Source organism: Seriola aureovittata, chromosome 24 (genome assembly GCF_021018895.1).
Source record: "Seriola aureovittata isolate HTS-2021-v1 ecotype China chromosome 24, ASM2101889v1, whole genome shotgun sequence".
NCBI classification, from domain to species: Eukaryota; Metazoa; Chordata; class Actinopteri; order Carangiformes; family Carangidae; genus Seriola; species Seriola aureovittata.
Window position 1 is genome coordinate 1,494,245 of NC_079387.1, and position 14,841 is coordinate 1,509,085.

A 14,841-nucleotide genomic window follows, 5' to 3' on the forward strand; every position below is an offset into this window, starting at 1 on the left:
AATTTGGGGCAGCAGGACGGTGTGTGTGTGGGACTGAGTCAACATAGTCTACAGTGAAAGCTCATTGATTGATGTGTTTTGAATAGTTTAATAGGGAACAATGGAGCTCTTACGGCTCAGAGGAAGAGGATCTTATTTTTAACTTCATGTCAGGTATTTTACCAACTGAAACAAAAATCCTGCCAAACACCATCCAAACACTATGAGGAGGAGAAAAAATGATTATTATTTAAATGATGCCAAGTTGGATAAATCTGAACTTCCACAACAAATCCCACATCCCGCCTGTAATTAACACCACAGTAGGAGACTGATGTGCATGTTTTTCCAGCCGGTTGCTCTGATTTATGTGCGAGCATCTACTGACCACATTTAGATCGGGTTAAATCACCCAAAACTGTCTTTATTTTTTAACCATCTTGTCGGAAATAGCTTCACATATATTCACACCTGGGAGCTCGGCAGTGCAACCGCGGCCTGTCGCTGTCGGACATTAGGCGTCTTCACTGGAGCGGTTGACACTCCGGTCCATCCAGCTTCCTCAAAGCTTGTGTTAAACCAGAGAAGATGGGAGGCTGATAGAGCGGAGCAGGGATGGAGCCGCTGCAGCTGTGAATTCTTCTGTGTGCAGGAGACTTTATTTGTTTTTATCTTTTTCGTTGGATCATGTTAATGGAAAACTTGCAACTATTTTAAAGACCATTGGACCCTCTTCTTATTACAATACATTTCATCATTGGTAAACATATAGTTTCTGAGTAGCTCTTTGAAATGTTAAAAACAAATTTGCCTTTGGCCTTATTTATATTCCTCAGAGTTGGAGTGGTCTGATAGTGTAAAAATACCCTGCACATGCTGCCTCCTCCTTATCCTATAGGGGAAAGTAGGCCAGCATTATTGGAGCTGTACAGTATATGCAGATTGTTCCAGGAAGAGCATAAAGGCTTAATGCAGATACCCATGCGTATGTATTTATATGCATAATGCCTTTTAAGAAGTTGAAAGCCAAGTGAGATAATATGCTAATCTCTAAACCGCAGTGACTGATGTGATGGTGTTTGCATGGATCAGTTTGATCACACCTCATACCGCTGTGACGCTTCACGGGAAGCACTGGGCGGTAATAATGTGTACGCAGTGTTTCCTCACGCTCTTATCTTTCTTTCCTCACAGGCTCAGGAGGTCACTCAGCCCAGATGACCTCATACTCAGACAGCGGTTACCAGGACAGCAGTGTTAGTTATTATAGCAACCAGAATGTGGTGCGTTCAGAGCCCCGGGCCTCGCTATCAAGAAGCCCAAGAGCGGAGGGTCAAGCCTCAGGGCAGGTAGGCCTGATCTACACTAGCTTATAGCACTAGTCTTTTTTTTTCTTGGTTTGTTTATTTGAGTTGTTGTTGTTTTTTGTCTCTGTAAGAAGAGCCACAGACATGTACGCACGTCCACAATTCTGAAAAATTACATATAAGAATGTGTCCATGAAGATCGGCTTGAAAATTGGACCAGAAAATATCAGAAATCACAAGGTTCAAAGTTCACGCTCATTCTTGGAAACAACAGTTGAGAGTTACCTCACTGTCCACTCTGTAGCTTTTGATCCTATCACATGATCTTCATCCCCAAAAAGCGATTGTCCAATTATAAATAAGTCCTTTAAATGCTCATGGAAGGAAATGCAGTCTGAAGATCACATACCATGATGATAGCTCCAGTATTTTCCCAAATGAGAAATCACATTTTACTTCCCATAAGTGACTATTTTTCAGAATAGTGTCAACAGAAATATTTGGGTCTTCATCTCTGAGTAATGACAGCTGGTGGAGGATCAATAATCGCTGTGGTGAATGATGAAGAACATCATCTAAAACCGTCCAATCAAATTGAGTCTTACCTCGAAATTTTTAAGACTCCAACGCCATCGGCTTCTTTTGCTGTGGCTAATAATTATACGCTCTTTGCACGACAGTAGAAGCAGGAATGACAGATAATGGTGCGCCCATTCGAATTCTCTCTTGATTTATTCCTAACCCAGCAGCCTCGCTGGATGGGCTTACATGTTTCGGCTCTTAATTTTCCTCCGAGGCGTTTGAGGCTTCGATGGATTAAGGCAGCACATATCGGCATCCAGTTGGCTGAGTCTGTAATTGAGGGACATTTTACATTTGGTAATAAGGAGGGAAAAGTAAATGTTTGTCCCCGTAAATATGAAAGATTCTGTCAAGTCTTCCCTGAAATGTAATATATGTACTACTTGCAGAGCTCAGCCTGCAGGATAATGAATTTAGACATTTATTCAAAGGCACGCACATTCAGTTACATGGACAAATGAAAAAGATAATGATGCCCTTCATCTGACGTGATGAAGCATCCGGCCTCAGAGCGTCTCCTCACTGGTAATTGGCAAATATATTTGCAGATGGAAGCAGTGCAGTGTCTGTATCTTCATTTTTCAGGTATTTATTCAGAAAACAGGAGTTGAAACGATTAATTGTCAGCAGTGTTATGAATATTATACTTGATATTTTAGTTATTTTGGGCCTGGAGTGAACATTGATGCCAAGAATCATGTGAATGCTAATGAAAAATTAGTAAAATGTCATTAAATGGCATTTAATAAGGACATTGAAGGACCTTTTAGATATTTTAGATTCATCTCACAAAGTTTGGAGCAATCCGTTCTTGACTGTCATGATTGTCTCATGTCAACAGTGTTAGAATTCCTGAAATGATAGTTGCTCTAATAAATAATACTGAGAAATAAGCAGAGGTTTAGCATTTATATTTACACAAATGTTCAAATTGTTTTTATTTACAATTGTTTTTTCTGTTATCATCATGAGACTGGGCTTCTAGATATCAAACACATGCTTAATTGTGTACATAATTGAATGTAATGGTATTTGCACAGCCATAATGACCTGTGTAAATGAAAAGGCATTTTATGAAGCTTTGATGAAAACAGGTGCCTCATTATCACACAACAGGTATTAAATGTCACATTTACAGTATCTGGGAGCTACAGTCTTTCTCCCATCTTCCTCCCAGGCGTCCAGCCGGGTGTTGCGGAGGATGGCCTCCCTCCCCTCCAGGAGCCAGTCCCCTGGCTGCGGCACCGCCGGCACTGTCTCACCCTCCCGCATCTCCCTGCGAACATCTCAAGGCAGCACCTATGACTCGCCCATCCTCTCTGAGCCCAAACCTCTGGCTGCCGTGTTCCCCGGCACCACTATGCCGCCATCCTGCACGTCACCCACCTCCCCGACCAGCGGCACACAGGCCCTGGGTGGTGGGGGAGGAGGTGGGTTAGGAGGAGGAGGTGGTGGTGGACGGCTGGGGTCCACCCTCTCTCTGGTTGAGGGGAGGAGTCTGACGGGGTCACCACTGCGTTCGGGGATGACAGCCGTGCCTCAGCACTACGGCTCAACGCTGCCCAGGCAGAGCCAGCCGCTGGCCTACGGAGCTGATCCATACGGCCTGTACCAGAGGAGTGCACTGCCCCGCCCCGACAGCCTCATAGGTCAGTGCGACGTCCAATTAAATGTCATGCTGTTAGTTGGCTGAGTACAGGTGTGGTCACAGTAGACATCGGTCCAATTAAATTGCACCAGAAAAGGGTGTGATGTAATATTCTAACATTATAGAGGACGCCTAGAATAATGGATTCTCCATTTCCAAACAGATTATCACTGGTTTTCTTGCAAATTTTTGCTACGTCATAATAATGCAACACGTCATCTGGCTGACGAAAAAGAAAAATGACCATAAAGGGCTGCTGTAGTTTTAAAACATTTTGAAACCACTGGCCTAGTTGCACATCAGCTGGCTACTCAGAGCAGGTCCAGAAGAAATTTGGACATTGTTATTTATTTTTTCTTAGCTGAAATATGTCCATCACATAATCACATCCTAGTCATCCATTGTTGTCTTTGTTGGGTTTTGAATTCTCCTTATTCCTCCTTGTTTCCTGGCTTGAAATGGGTCAGATTCCCCAGATATAAATTCACTGTTATTTTTCCTATCTGTGTGTGTTAATAAGTGCATCTCTACCTCACGTCTTGCAATTAAAGAGTAGATATCCAGACTCGACAGCAGCGGTTCCCAACCGTTTTGGCCTGGAGCCCCCTGGATTAAGGCTGTATCCACTAGCCAGCCGTCCTCACAGGTGTCAGATGTTTATGAGTTGAAATTTCACCTCTAAACTGTCTCATTTGAATAAATGTTCAAGGTGAGGTAAAGAGGTAAAACTATTCCATATTTCACTAAAAGGAAAAGATTAATGATATTAAATTCAAATCGGTGTAGAAAACTTTCCCATTTAACATCTCAAGACCGCACAGTTTTATCTTGTGACCCACTGGTTGGGACTCACTGCGCTACAGTTTACAATGAAAAGGTCGAATTATATTAGACTTCTTTTAACAGCACAAATGCAGGTTTTAAAAGTGTTGAAGCTCATTTGATACTGTAATGGTTCATGATTAGCTTAATACAGAACCATTACTGGATCCAATCAGAAATCTAGGCGACATATTATGAAGCCAAAAATCGTTAAGTCATTCTTTATTTTAGTTCCTTCATTGTCCCTTAAGGGAAAGTGGCTTGCAGCAAGTCATTTGAGACATTAAATCCAATGGCATAATAAAACTATTACAGCTGCATTAAACTTCCATGAGAGAATATATCTGCATAAATATCTTCATTCTGCAATTGAAGCTGGAAGATGATAAAATAGACAGTTTATCTGAGGTTTAAATTGAAAGGTGTCTTCACACTCAGCATCCTTGTAATGGTGATTTGGTATTGTGTTACACACTGACGTGTAAGACTCAAGAATGGATGTTGAGTGAATGGTGCAGTCTTTCAGTGCTCCAGCTTTAGAATCAGTGGAAATATAAATGGTTAGAGAGGTCAGCCGGGACCCTGGGGGGTTGATGGGTCAAATCCAACCAGGTCAGAATCTGGGCCGGAAAAACTCACGTCAAGTTTGCTTCGAGCAAGTTGCAGCCCTGCAGTGACAGATGATGATGTGTGTGTGTGTGTGTGTGTGTGTGTGTGTGTGTGTGTGTGTGTGCATGTGTGTGTATGTGTGTGATGTGTGTCTGAAGTGTTTTTCAGCAAACCTTCTCGTAAATAAACAAAGCCATGCTCCGCAGCCTCAACACCATTTCCTCTGTTGATTTAATAACCTTCCCTTTGTCCGGGGAAAGTTGACTGAGCAGCGCTGATCTAATATTGTAGCGCGCAACATTTTTACTGAGCAGGAACTCCACAGAGTTTCCTGTATCTCTGTGCAGCAGTGAGAAATATTACATAAAGCTGCATGTTGAACAAAATAACTTTTAGGCAAACTGCAAGCTCTGCAGGTGATTTTATCTTGAATCCAGGCTTAGGGAGCTCATTTCATGGAGTTTTTAGTGGAATTATCTTACTGCACTGGTAGATAATGCTGCTGGGTTTGATAAAAAATTTTATTTGATGCATGCCAGTATGAGAAATAAGGAATGTAATCTTTGAAGGGGAGGATTTCACTTGTACCTGGTAGATGTTTTGAACTCAGGCTTAATTTTAATCTTGTTGGTGGCTGTGATTGATGTGCAGTGCAGTGTGAAGGAAAACTAGACAGAGAGACATCGCAGTGAAGAATAAAAAAATAAAAAAACTCCAGCACCAATGAACGCAATGCAGTGGATCAGAGGTTTACAGTGCTTCCACTACAATTTCTCTCTCACAGGCAAATTGTTCGCTGAATGAACGAAGCACGTTAGTATCTATTGGTGTTAATATGAAGCAGTGGAGAGGAAACAACAGTCCACTTAGGCTGCAGAAATATTTCATGCGGCTGAATCATAACTCCATACACAGATTTTAAATTACTTTTAGCACTCTTACAAATGATCACATACAGCAGATACACTCAAGCAAACACACAGCAATGTTTTGTTAATAGGCTCCAACAAGTTAAGTAACCCACTTCACTTTAAACCACTCCATTTATCCTTTACATGCAATATAAAAACATGCAATAAAGTGTAAGTAATACATTTGAATGTATATTAGAAACCAAACGATTAATCAATTAATTGATTAAAAAATAGACAGATTAATTGATAATGAAAATCATTTAGTTGCAGTCCCAGACCACAGAAAAGCTGTTACTTCAGAAAACTATCAAAACTTTGAATTTTGAAAATTTTTTGCTGTTCATTTTCTCAATCAGAACAGTTAATCAATTTAGCTGCTTTATTCATATTATTTATACCAAACTCAAAACTTGGTTAGAATAGCTATGTACGCTATGTACAGTACACAGCTGGGACACAGCTGTAAACTTGCGACCTAACGAGCTGACGGTCACCTGAGACTCCAGGTGAATCCATTTCGACTAATGAGCAGGGAGCACGAGGAGCCGCCCGGTTTGTCCCGCATGGAGAATTATGAGGAGGCGAACTCCGTCGACAAACTCTGACCGTGATCTTCATGGAAAACATTATTTATAATAAGCGCTTAAGTCGGTTTATTTCTACCATTTAAAACATGCACCTGCAGCGTCACGCCGATTCGGTGGCGCACCGAGGGGAGGCGCTGTCCAAGAAGTAGTGTCCTCCACAGAGCGTCTCTTCACGTCCCACAGCGGGAATGTGTCGAGGTGATGTTTTACGGCCGTTCAAACAGGTGAATATTCTCTTTTGCATCCAAACACGTCACCTGATTATTATAGGCAGTTAAAAAGTAATAATTCATGTTACTGAAGCGATGTGACAGATGGTTGTATTTCCGCTGTTATTAGATAAAGACAACAACAAACATGTCACAATTGTTTTTTTAAAAAGCTAAAGATATTCAATTGATGACAACATAAAAAAAAGAGAAATGTAATAAGCACATCATTATTTTCATCCCCACTAGTTGTTACCATGGCAATAGCTGCTCTTCCTGGGGTCTTTATGAACATATAAGCAGTATAATCAACAAATGTCCAATCCTATACACACAATACAAGCAATGATATGACATACAAACATGAAAATAATATAAATATCTCTTACGTGTTTGTTTTTTTATTTTATTTTTTTACCAAATTCTTGAATGAAGTTTGGCAGACTGTTCCTTTGAGGCATGGCTCCATGCTGTTAATTCACTGTGTTGAAAATAGTCAGTTTTTAGCTGTGGTTGTTAAAGTACTCTGATTTTCATTTTTTTTATTTATTTTTTTTTATATATAACTTAAAGAACAAAATAGAGATCAATAAACGATAAAAAACGTTTAATCAGTTATCAGAATTATCTGGCAACCGATTAAACCTATCTAACTAAGCAGTCTCCTGGCAGTGAAGGCAGCAACAATGCTAAAACTTGAAGTGAATTATAATGACTTTATAAGAATGATGACGATGACGAGATGACTGACATCCCTGGAGATCAAACCATTGACTTTGTGCTTCATTGATTGGTTAAGTCGGCTGAGGCTGGCTCAGAAACTTGAGAGGGGATTATTTCTGTGCTGCTGCCAGCCTCTTCACTGAGCCTGGCTTACACTCGCTTTTGAATTTCAAACCAAAAAGAAACTTTCATTGTGTAGCTTTGAACTGGATGTATTAGACGTTGTCATCGGGGTCCTGCTGATGTTAAAATACATCACCTTTCTTCTGCAAACATTGGAAAATAAGAAGTCTCTTCCCGCTCGTCCTCTCTTATGAACTGGTCATCAACTTTCTCCCCACTCGCTGCTTTGTAGCTGGTGAAGGATTTACTGTCGTGGAAGTGCTGCTGATGCTGCAGCGACACAGATTTATTCCTCCGTCCTGCCCTCTGTCACTTCACTAAGCCGCTCCCACTGACCCATATAGGGGTGTTTCTATCACCCGTGGAGCATCAGCATGTGATTATCAGCTGACGGCACTGGAAGGCTTTATTATGCTGCCATCAACGTGCGTGCGCCTGGTTTAATTTCGTCCATTTTCATGTGACGAGTGTGTGTGCGCGTTTGTGGATGTTAATGATTAGCATATGCATTTATGCACCTTTTGTGTTTTGCTGTTGTGTTTGTGCATATGTGAGAAGAGGATGGTGCAAGGATTGGTTGTGTGTGTGTGTGTGTACATATATATATATATATATATATATATATATATATATATATATACACGTATATATACACATATATATGTGTGTGTGTGTGGGAGGCAGAGTCAGTGAACTAAATAAAATGCCTCCTCTTCCCTAGCTGAGTGATTTTCATCCTGCAGTGCTGATAAGTGGCCTAATACATCGCTTAAATCCTTATTCCCAGTTATCCTGCGGATCCAACATAATCCCAGATTACATGAGGGAGATAAGCAATAGATGGATATACAAGATTAGGCTATTACTGATCAGTGGCGCTCGTAGTTTAGGTAGTGAAACCTGGTGGGCAGTCAAAAGACAAACGTAAGCTGCGAGATGAGCTATTTTTTTTTTTCCTGGAATTGATAAAAACAAAATTGCAACATCACCAGTGATAGATGAGAGTGGAAAGTATCTGTGTGATAGTGCAGGGATTCTCAGTCAGGATGTGGAGAGATTGTGGATTAGCACAATTTATTTGAAAAAACAGTAATTTGCTTTAAAATATGTTTTCGACATCAACATCTGAACACGAGCGAGCGAGCGGATAAATCTTAACAGCTAAAAGAAACGGCTGTTATAGATAGAAATGAATTACCAGTTCAAATGTAATGATTCCAGATAAACAGCTGAAATAGTCAAGTCGCCTAAAGGTAACGTTAACTGATAAATTAGGTGAAAAACTAAAAGATAAATAGTTGAAATGGTCAGCTAAATCAAAGCCAATGGATGGATGAAAAACGGGTAAAGGTAGATGACAAAAAGTAATGGATAAACAATTGAGATAGCAAAAGTATTGGATAACTGGTTAAAATAGGTTAAAAAGCTGTTGAAACAGCTATCTTAACAGTAATGGATATGGACAAACATGGATGAAATAGCTACAATGGTTAAATGTTCAAAATAGTTAGCTAATTCAATCTGAATCCTGCCTTTCCATCAGTCATAGAAAGCAAGTTTGACCAACCTCAACATTGAGAATTGTATGAAAGCATGAAATAGCATGGTCATTCATATGATTAATGCTGTTAAGTAACATCTAGTTTAAAATCAAACCACCTCCACCACTCAAAACATGAGTCTCTGTCATCTCTGACATCTTAGGCACATTTTAAGCAACTAGTGGCTCAAGCATCATCTAACTCAAAGGTCACAATTTCAGTTTGTGTCCTTCACTGCCGAAGAGCCCTCGAGAAAGACACTCAGTTCCAGATTCAATGAGATCGAGTCACAACAAGTGCAAATTTTTATTTTCTTCCAAGGGAGTGTTCTCGGCGATAAGAGACTAGAGTTTCAACCTTGTTCACAACAAAATGCAAATCAAGGAAAGAGAGCTGCAGAAGCTGGAGCTCCATCATCACCAGCTTTAAGTGCAAATTGTGTGCTTCAGCTGTTAGAGTGACCCCCCCAACCCCCCGCCCTAAAGCCTCTTTATAATTGGAGCGCTTTTTGAACTGATGTGCTCTGAGATTGGAGGATGGAAAAACCCTCTGCTCGGCTTGTTTGACTTGCTGATGACGACGCCCGCAGCAGACTCTTGAGTGACCAGAGTCTTTGTGCGTTTTATAAGCACAACACAACAGTTGGGATGAGTAGGCATTGTGAAATGCAGTGTTTGGCACAATCTTGATTTGCATGGCCTCAGCTAAATAATGAGATGCACATATGATTTATGTCTGACCATGACGAACAGAATGAGGCTGTGCCCAGTACTTACTGATCTTGTGTGGCTTTCTTTCACAGATAGTTAATTATTACTTGGTCCTTCTGCTGATGAACCGCACTGTAAGAAAGGTCTTAGAAAGTCTTAAGTTTAACTCAGTGAACTCTGCATTTAAACGCTATTTTCTTTTTTCTTTTTTTTTTTTACATACTTGTATTTTAAGTTATGGTTATATTGATTATTATTTTATCCATGCAATATGTCATTGTACCACTGTTTTGAAAAAGTGCAGTGTGAATATTTTTGTAATCTCTTTTACCTGCAGGGCTCCACAGCTCATATGCCGGTCATGCGGGGCAGATAGACCCAGAGCTGAGGGCAGCGTTGTCCCCGGACTGCCACATGACGCCTGTTTTCGATGAACGATCCTTCCACAGCCCCCTGTACCACAGCCCCACCCATGACCCCCAGGGTACCCTCTACAGGACAAACACAGGTACTGCACCCACGCTAAAGTTCCCATAGCAAGCAACTAAACAAGTCTCATTTAAATCTATTATGTTACATTGAATAAGTTATATTACCAGCAAGCAGTTATTTTAAGAAATTAGGCAACATTTAAAGAATAAGACCTGTTTTTTTTTTTTTTTTTTTTTTTTTTTTACAACAAAAAAAGAAAAGAAATATATGTGTGTGTATATATATATATATATATATATGTCCTTAGCATAGATACTAACAGAGGTACTAGTGGTGCAGCAGAAGTCGTGGTAGAGGTTGTGGCAAGAGCAGAAATAGGGGCAAATCATTACAAGTGACTGTGCAGTTTCCCTCACATGACTTTTAGTTGCCTCATTATCATCACAGAGAATTACTCAAACAACCCAATTTTTCACGGCAGCGACCCCCCGAGGAGCCCTGGTCCCCAGGTTGAGAAGCCGGGCTCAGTTTCACATTTGCTTAGGAGATTATTTCTCTAAAATCTGCGGTGGAAATCAGGGTTTACAGGGACAGGAACTGTTGTTATTATCACTCCCTGAGGTCAGAACTTAATTAGGCTGAAACCTTTCATGTACTCCGCTGCTTCTTAATTGAAGCCTTTGCAGAATCATTTCAGGCTGAAAGCTCTGCGGAGTTTGATAGTAGAGGATCTAAGAAGCCATTTTAGTTTCGTTTAGTGAAGATTTAAGCAGGTTTGGCCTGTGAGAGAGCTCCTGCATGTTTAATTACTCATATAACATGATATTACTTTCCCTTTTATCTGACCTTAGATGTTATTTTTTTTTAAATATAAACAGCTGCCAGTCTTGATTGTGCATCTCTGGACCGCTGTGATTAAATATTTGCAAAATTGTGTCGTGATTTACTTTCTCTAGGTATGGGGACTCTCCCTCGGACCACAAGCCATTGCGGCACGCTGCCATACCAAAGAAGCAGCTATGGGCTGAGCTCTGCAGCTCTGTACGTCGACTCCTACAGGGTCTCCGGCGAGCCCGTCTACTCCCACCGGCACTCGGGACTGGTGGACCGGGTCGCTACACGCACCCCGTCCATCGAGAGCATACACAAGGACCCCAGGTACACACACACACACACACACACACACACACACACACACACACACACACACACACACACAGACATTATTTCAGATTGAAGTCTGCTGAAACCTCCCTCTTCGTCCCTCCTCAGGGAGTTTGCTTGGCGTGACCCTGAGCTGCCAGAGGTCATCCACATGCTGCAGCATCACTTCCCCTCTGTCCAGGCCAACGCCGCCGCCTACCTGCAGCACCTGTGTTACGGAGACAACAGGGTCAAGGTGGAGGTAAGGTGATGGCACACTGGGAAGCTGTCTGGGTAAAAATAACAGGATGGACGTCACAATCATGACTCACTCACAGGTGGAGTTCATTCAAAGGTTTCTCTCCTGAACAAATACAGTGTGTATATATATGTATTCATCTTTCCTGAAGAAAACATGAGACAAAGCCATGTCCTCACAGAGCACAGTCAAGAATTAGAGAAATGTAAAATTTCAACACAAGAACCAGAGAGGACAGTGAGATGTTTTCTTTTATTTGCAGTGTGAAATCCTATTGTATCTGTATACTCTGTCTAAGAGTGTGTTCTCAGCTTACAGGGTTTGAAATTTTCCCCTTTTTTTTGAGATCTTTGCTGCCAATCTCTGAGCCAAAGCACCATCTGCTCCAACAAAACTTTAAGTAACATCGGTGCCAAATGTGCCGGCGCTCCGACATGCTGAAGTGCTGCATGCTCACTCTTTGCTCTGCTTCCCGTGCAATAAATAACTCCAACACAATGCTGCAGCTTCACACGAGAGCCATTTTAGTGCCGTTTGGTTTGTCTGGTGATGAGCTTTTAATTAGCCTTTGAAGCAGCCTGGACACACGCCTGCTCATTTAGCCAGAAACGAATGTTTTCAGTGATGGTTTGAAGACAGAATCAGAGAGGAATGGGGGGTGTCTTCTGCTCTCCTGAGATCAGTTTATTTCAAGATGTCACAAGAAAGTTTTGAACATAATCACTGAAGGTTTGTGCAGGATTTTTTCTTTTAAATTGTTTGATTTACATTTTTTTGTAAAGTCACATCTCAAAACGGAAAATCTTAATAAATTTGCTGTAATAGTTTAGTTTTTCATAATATCTATTGTTTTAATGTGTTAGATATTTAATGGAATATTTTAGACCTTCCACTGATTCTGTCAACCATAATCACTTGAAACAAACCACAAGATAAATAGTTTTTTCAAAGCAAAGCAAAGTCATAAGCCAATAGTTCAAAAAATACCCAATAAAAATGCAAATTAAATTTCTTTTCATAACATGTTAATGTATAACAGGTGTATTCGTACGATAGTAGTGGTACAGCAGTCAGTTAATCACAGACAACAAAAACAAACAAAATTGCAAACAAAACTGGGGAAATAGCAAAAATGTAAAATGAAAAACAGATCAACAACGGGCAGAAATAAGTAGAACAATTAATAAAAAGGGAGTAATTGAATAAACAATTAAAAAAGGAAACAGATATGCTCATTGTGAAAAAAAACTGAACACACTGCACTGAAGGTGACCTGTGAATTTCAAGCATTAGAGTCAAAATATGATTTGTCACAGTGACACTTATCCCTTTGAATTTGAAAGACATAAATCCAAAACTCACTCAGACTGCACGGAAAATGCATTTTTTTCATTCCTCTCTTATGATTAAATTTCTTTTCTGTGATGTGAAATTGGAGGAGGGAAGGCTCTTTGCTTTGTGTGTCAGCCTGTCTGCAGCGTTTGGTCCTCAGCCAATAGCAGCTGACCAGGAAGGACAAACTGATTCAAAGCTCCTCTCTGAGGATCTCATACAGAAATGCTTCAGTAATTGGGAGGGAAGATCTTATTGTAGGGAATAATTGGACGCAACTTTGATTTTCAAGATTTTACACAGAAATAACTTAAATGCAAAGTTGATGAAGTTAAACTTTCAATGCTAATGATGATGACAGGAGGTTTTAAGGAGGCCTGTAGTTCATCCATCTCTGTGACTGGTGCCTGGTCTGCAGGTGTGTCACCTGGGAGGCATCCAGCACCTGGTAGACCTGCTAGATCACAAGGTGGCAGAGGTTCAGAAGAGCGCCTGTGGGGCCCTGAGGAACCTGGTGTATGGCAAGGCCACCGACAGCAACAAGGTGGCGCTGAGGAATTGCGGCGGCGTTCCCGCTCTGCTGCGTCTCCTCAGGAAAACAACCGACAATGAAGTCCGTGAGCTGGTCACTGGTACGTCTCGGTTTTACTCAGCAGAAATTATTGTATGTCCTACCACATCAAACATTTGCAAAGCCACAATTGTCCATGGGAGACCAGTAAATACAATAAATGCAATTTAATGGCAGTTTGTCAATGACAAAACACATGAAAATGCCAAAAACATAAACCAAGAAAAGAAAAACAATTACAAAGCACTCAGAGAGCGAGTGTTGCTGCCAAAGCTGCACAACAGTCTGAATTAGTAATTCTAATAGTAATAATGATAATATGTGGACGTGAATATAATTTTCTTTCAAGTCAGGTCCATCTTTTTTATTCCTGGGGGGTAAATGCAGTGGAAAGCAGCATCCACATTGTCAAAAACAGTTTCCAAATGCAAAGCGTGACGCATCAAAATCCTGCTGTGTTGAGTGTGTGTGGGCGTTTGCCTGCTAGCGAGGTTCGTTGGCGTCCTGGCCAGCCGGCCGGCTTGCTGGCTGAGCGTCGGTGTGTGTCGCCGTCTGACTTGCTGGAAGTGTATTAATCTGTGTATCGGCTGTTCTGTGGGAGGTGAGAGCGGCTGCGGCTTAAACACTCAGCGCGCAGTGTTGACAGAACAGATCTCGGCACAGTCCTCGGGACAGATGCTAAGATAATGTGCTTTGGAAACAGGACACTGACAGCTCTGCAGCCACGCCACACATACTGTTTAATACCAGGAGATATGAAGCTGCTAGACGCCTCAGATTCTCAAAAAAACACATGAGAAGCCTGATTCTGTTCTAGAGCTGTGGGAAAGTTTCTATTTTTACTGCTCAGGTCAGGATTTTAAAGCTGCACTTCACTGATCTTGATGGACCATATCCAGATCCAGAAATATACACACAGCACTTTGTTTTTACCTATTTTCAAAGATAAAGAATACACAAAAACAACAAGCAACAAGCTGCTTCCTGCCTGGAGGGCATGAAGTCTTTCCTTATTGAGTGTAGTAGCAATGCTTTATCATCATTCCTGCATTTTGTCATGTTCATCACATATTCAAGCCCAGTTTGTATCAAAGGGAAGGGTCACTACTTCGATAGTTTTCTACATAAGTGAAGAAAAAATGTGTTGGGCTTGTTCACAGTCCCTATAATTAAGATAAGAGTAACAGTATTAAAAGGATTTTGGGAAATTTGGGAAAACATAAACAAAATAAAAGGTGCTAATTGAGAAGCTTTCATCATCTTACTCTTTTCTCATCTTACTGAGAAATCAAATCAACATATTTCCTTAATTGTCGAATGATTCCTTTCACAACGCAGTTAGGAAGATGA

General features: G+C 40.9%; 1 protein-coding gene across 8 annotated transcripts in view; it reads left to right on the forward strand.

Moving 5' to 3' along the window:
* The window catches only part of LOC130165397 (plakophilin-4-like), a 41,013-nt gene that overhangs the window by 18,263 nt on the left and 7,909 nt on the right, over positions 1 to 14,841 (forward strand). For all 8 annotated transcript variants that reach the window (XM_056370632.1, XM_056370635.1, XM_056370636.1 and 5 more), the window contains 6 exons: positions 1,174 to 1,328; positions 3,046 to 3,517; positions 10,092 to 10,262; positions 11,143 to 11,344; positions 11,459 to 11,591; positions 13,339 to 13,552. In XM_056370632.1, coding sequence (XP_056226607.1) covers positions 1,174 to 1,328; positions 3,046 to 3,517; positions 10,092 to 10,262; positions 11,143 to 11,344; positions 11,459 to 11,591; positions 13,339 to 13,552 — 1,347 coding nt within the window. The remainder of the gene's footprint in view (positions 1 to 1,173; positions 1,329 to 3,045; positions 3,518 to 10,091; positions 10,263 to 11,142; positions 11,345 to 11,458; positions 11,592 to 13,338; positions 13,553 to 14,841) is intronic.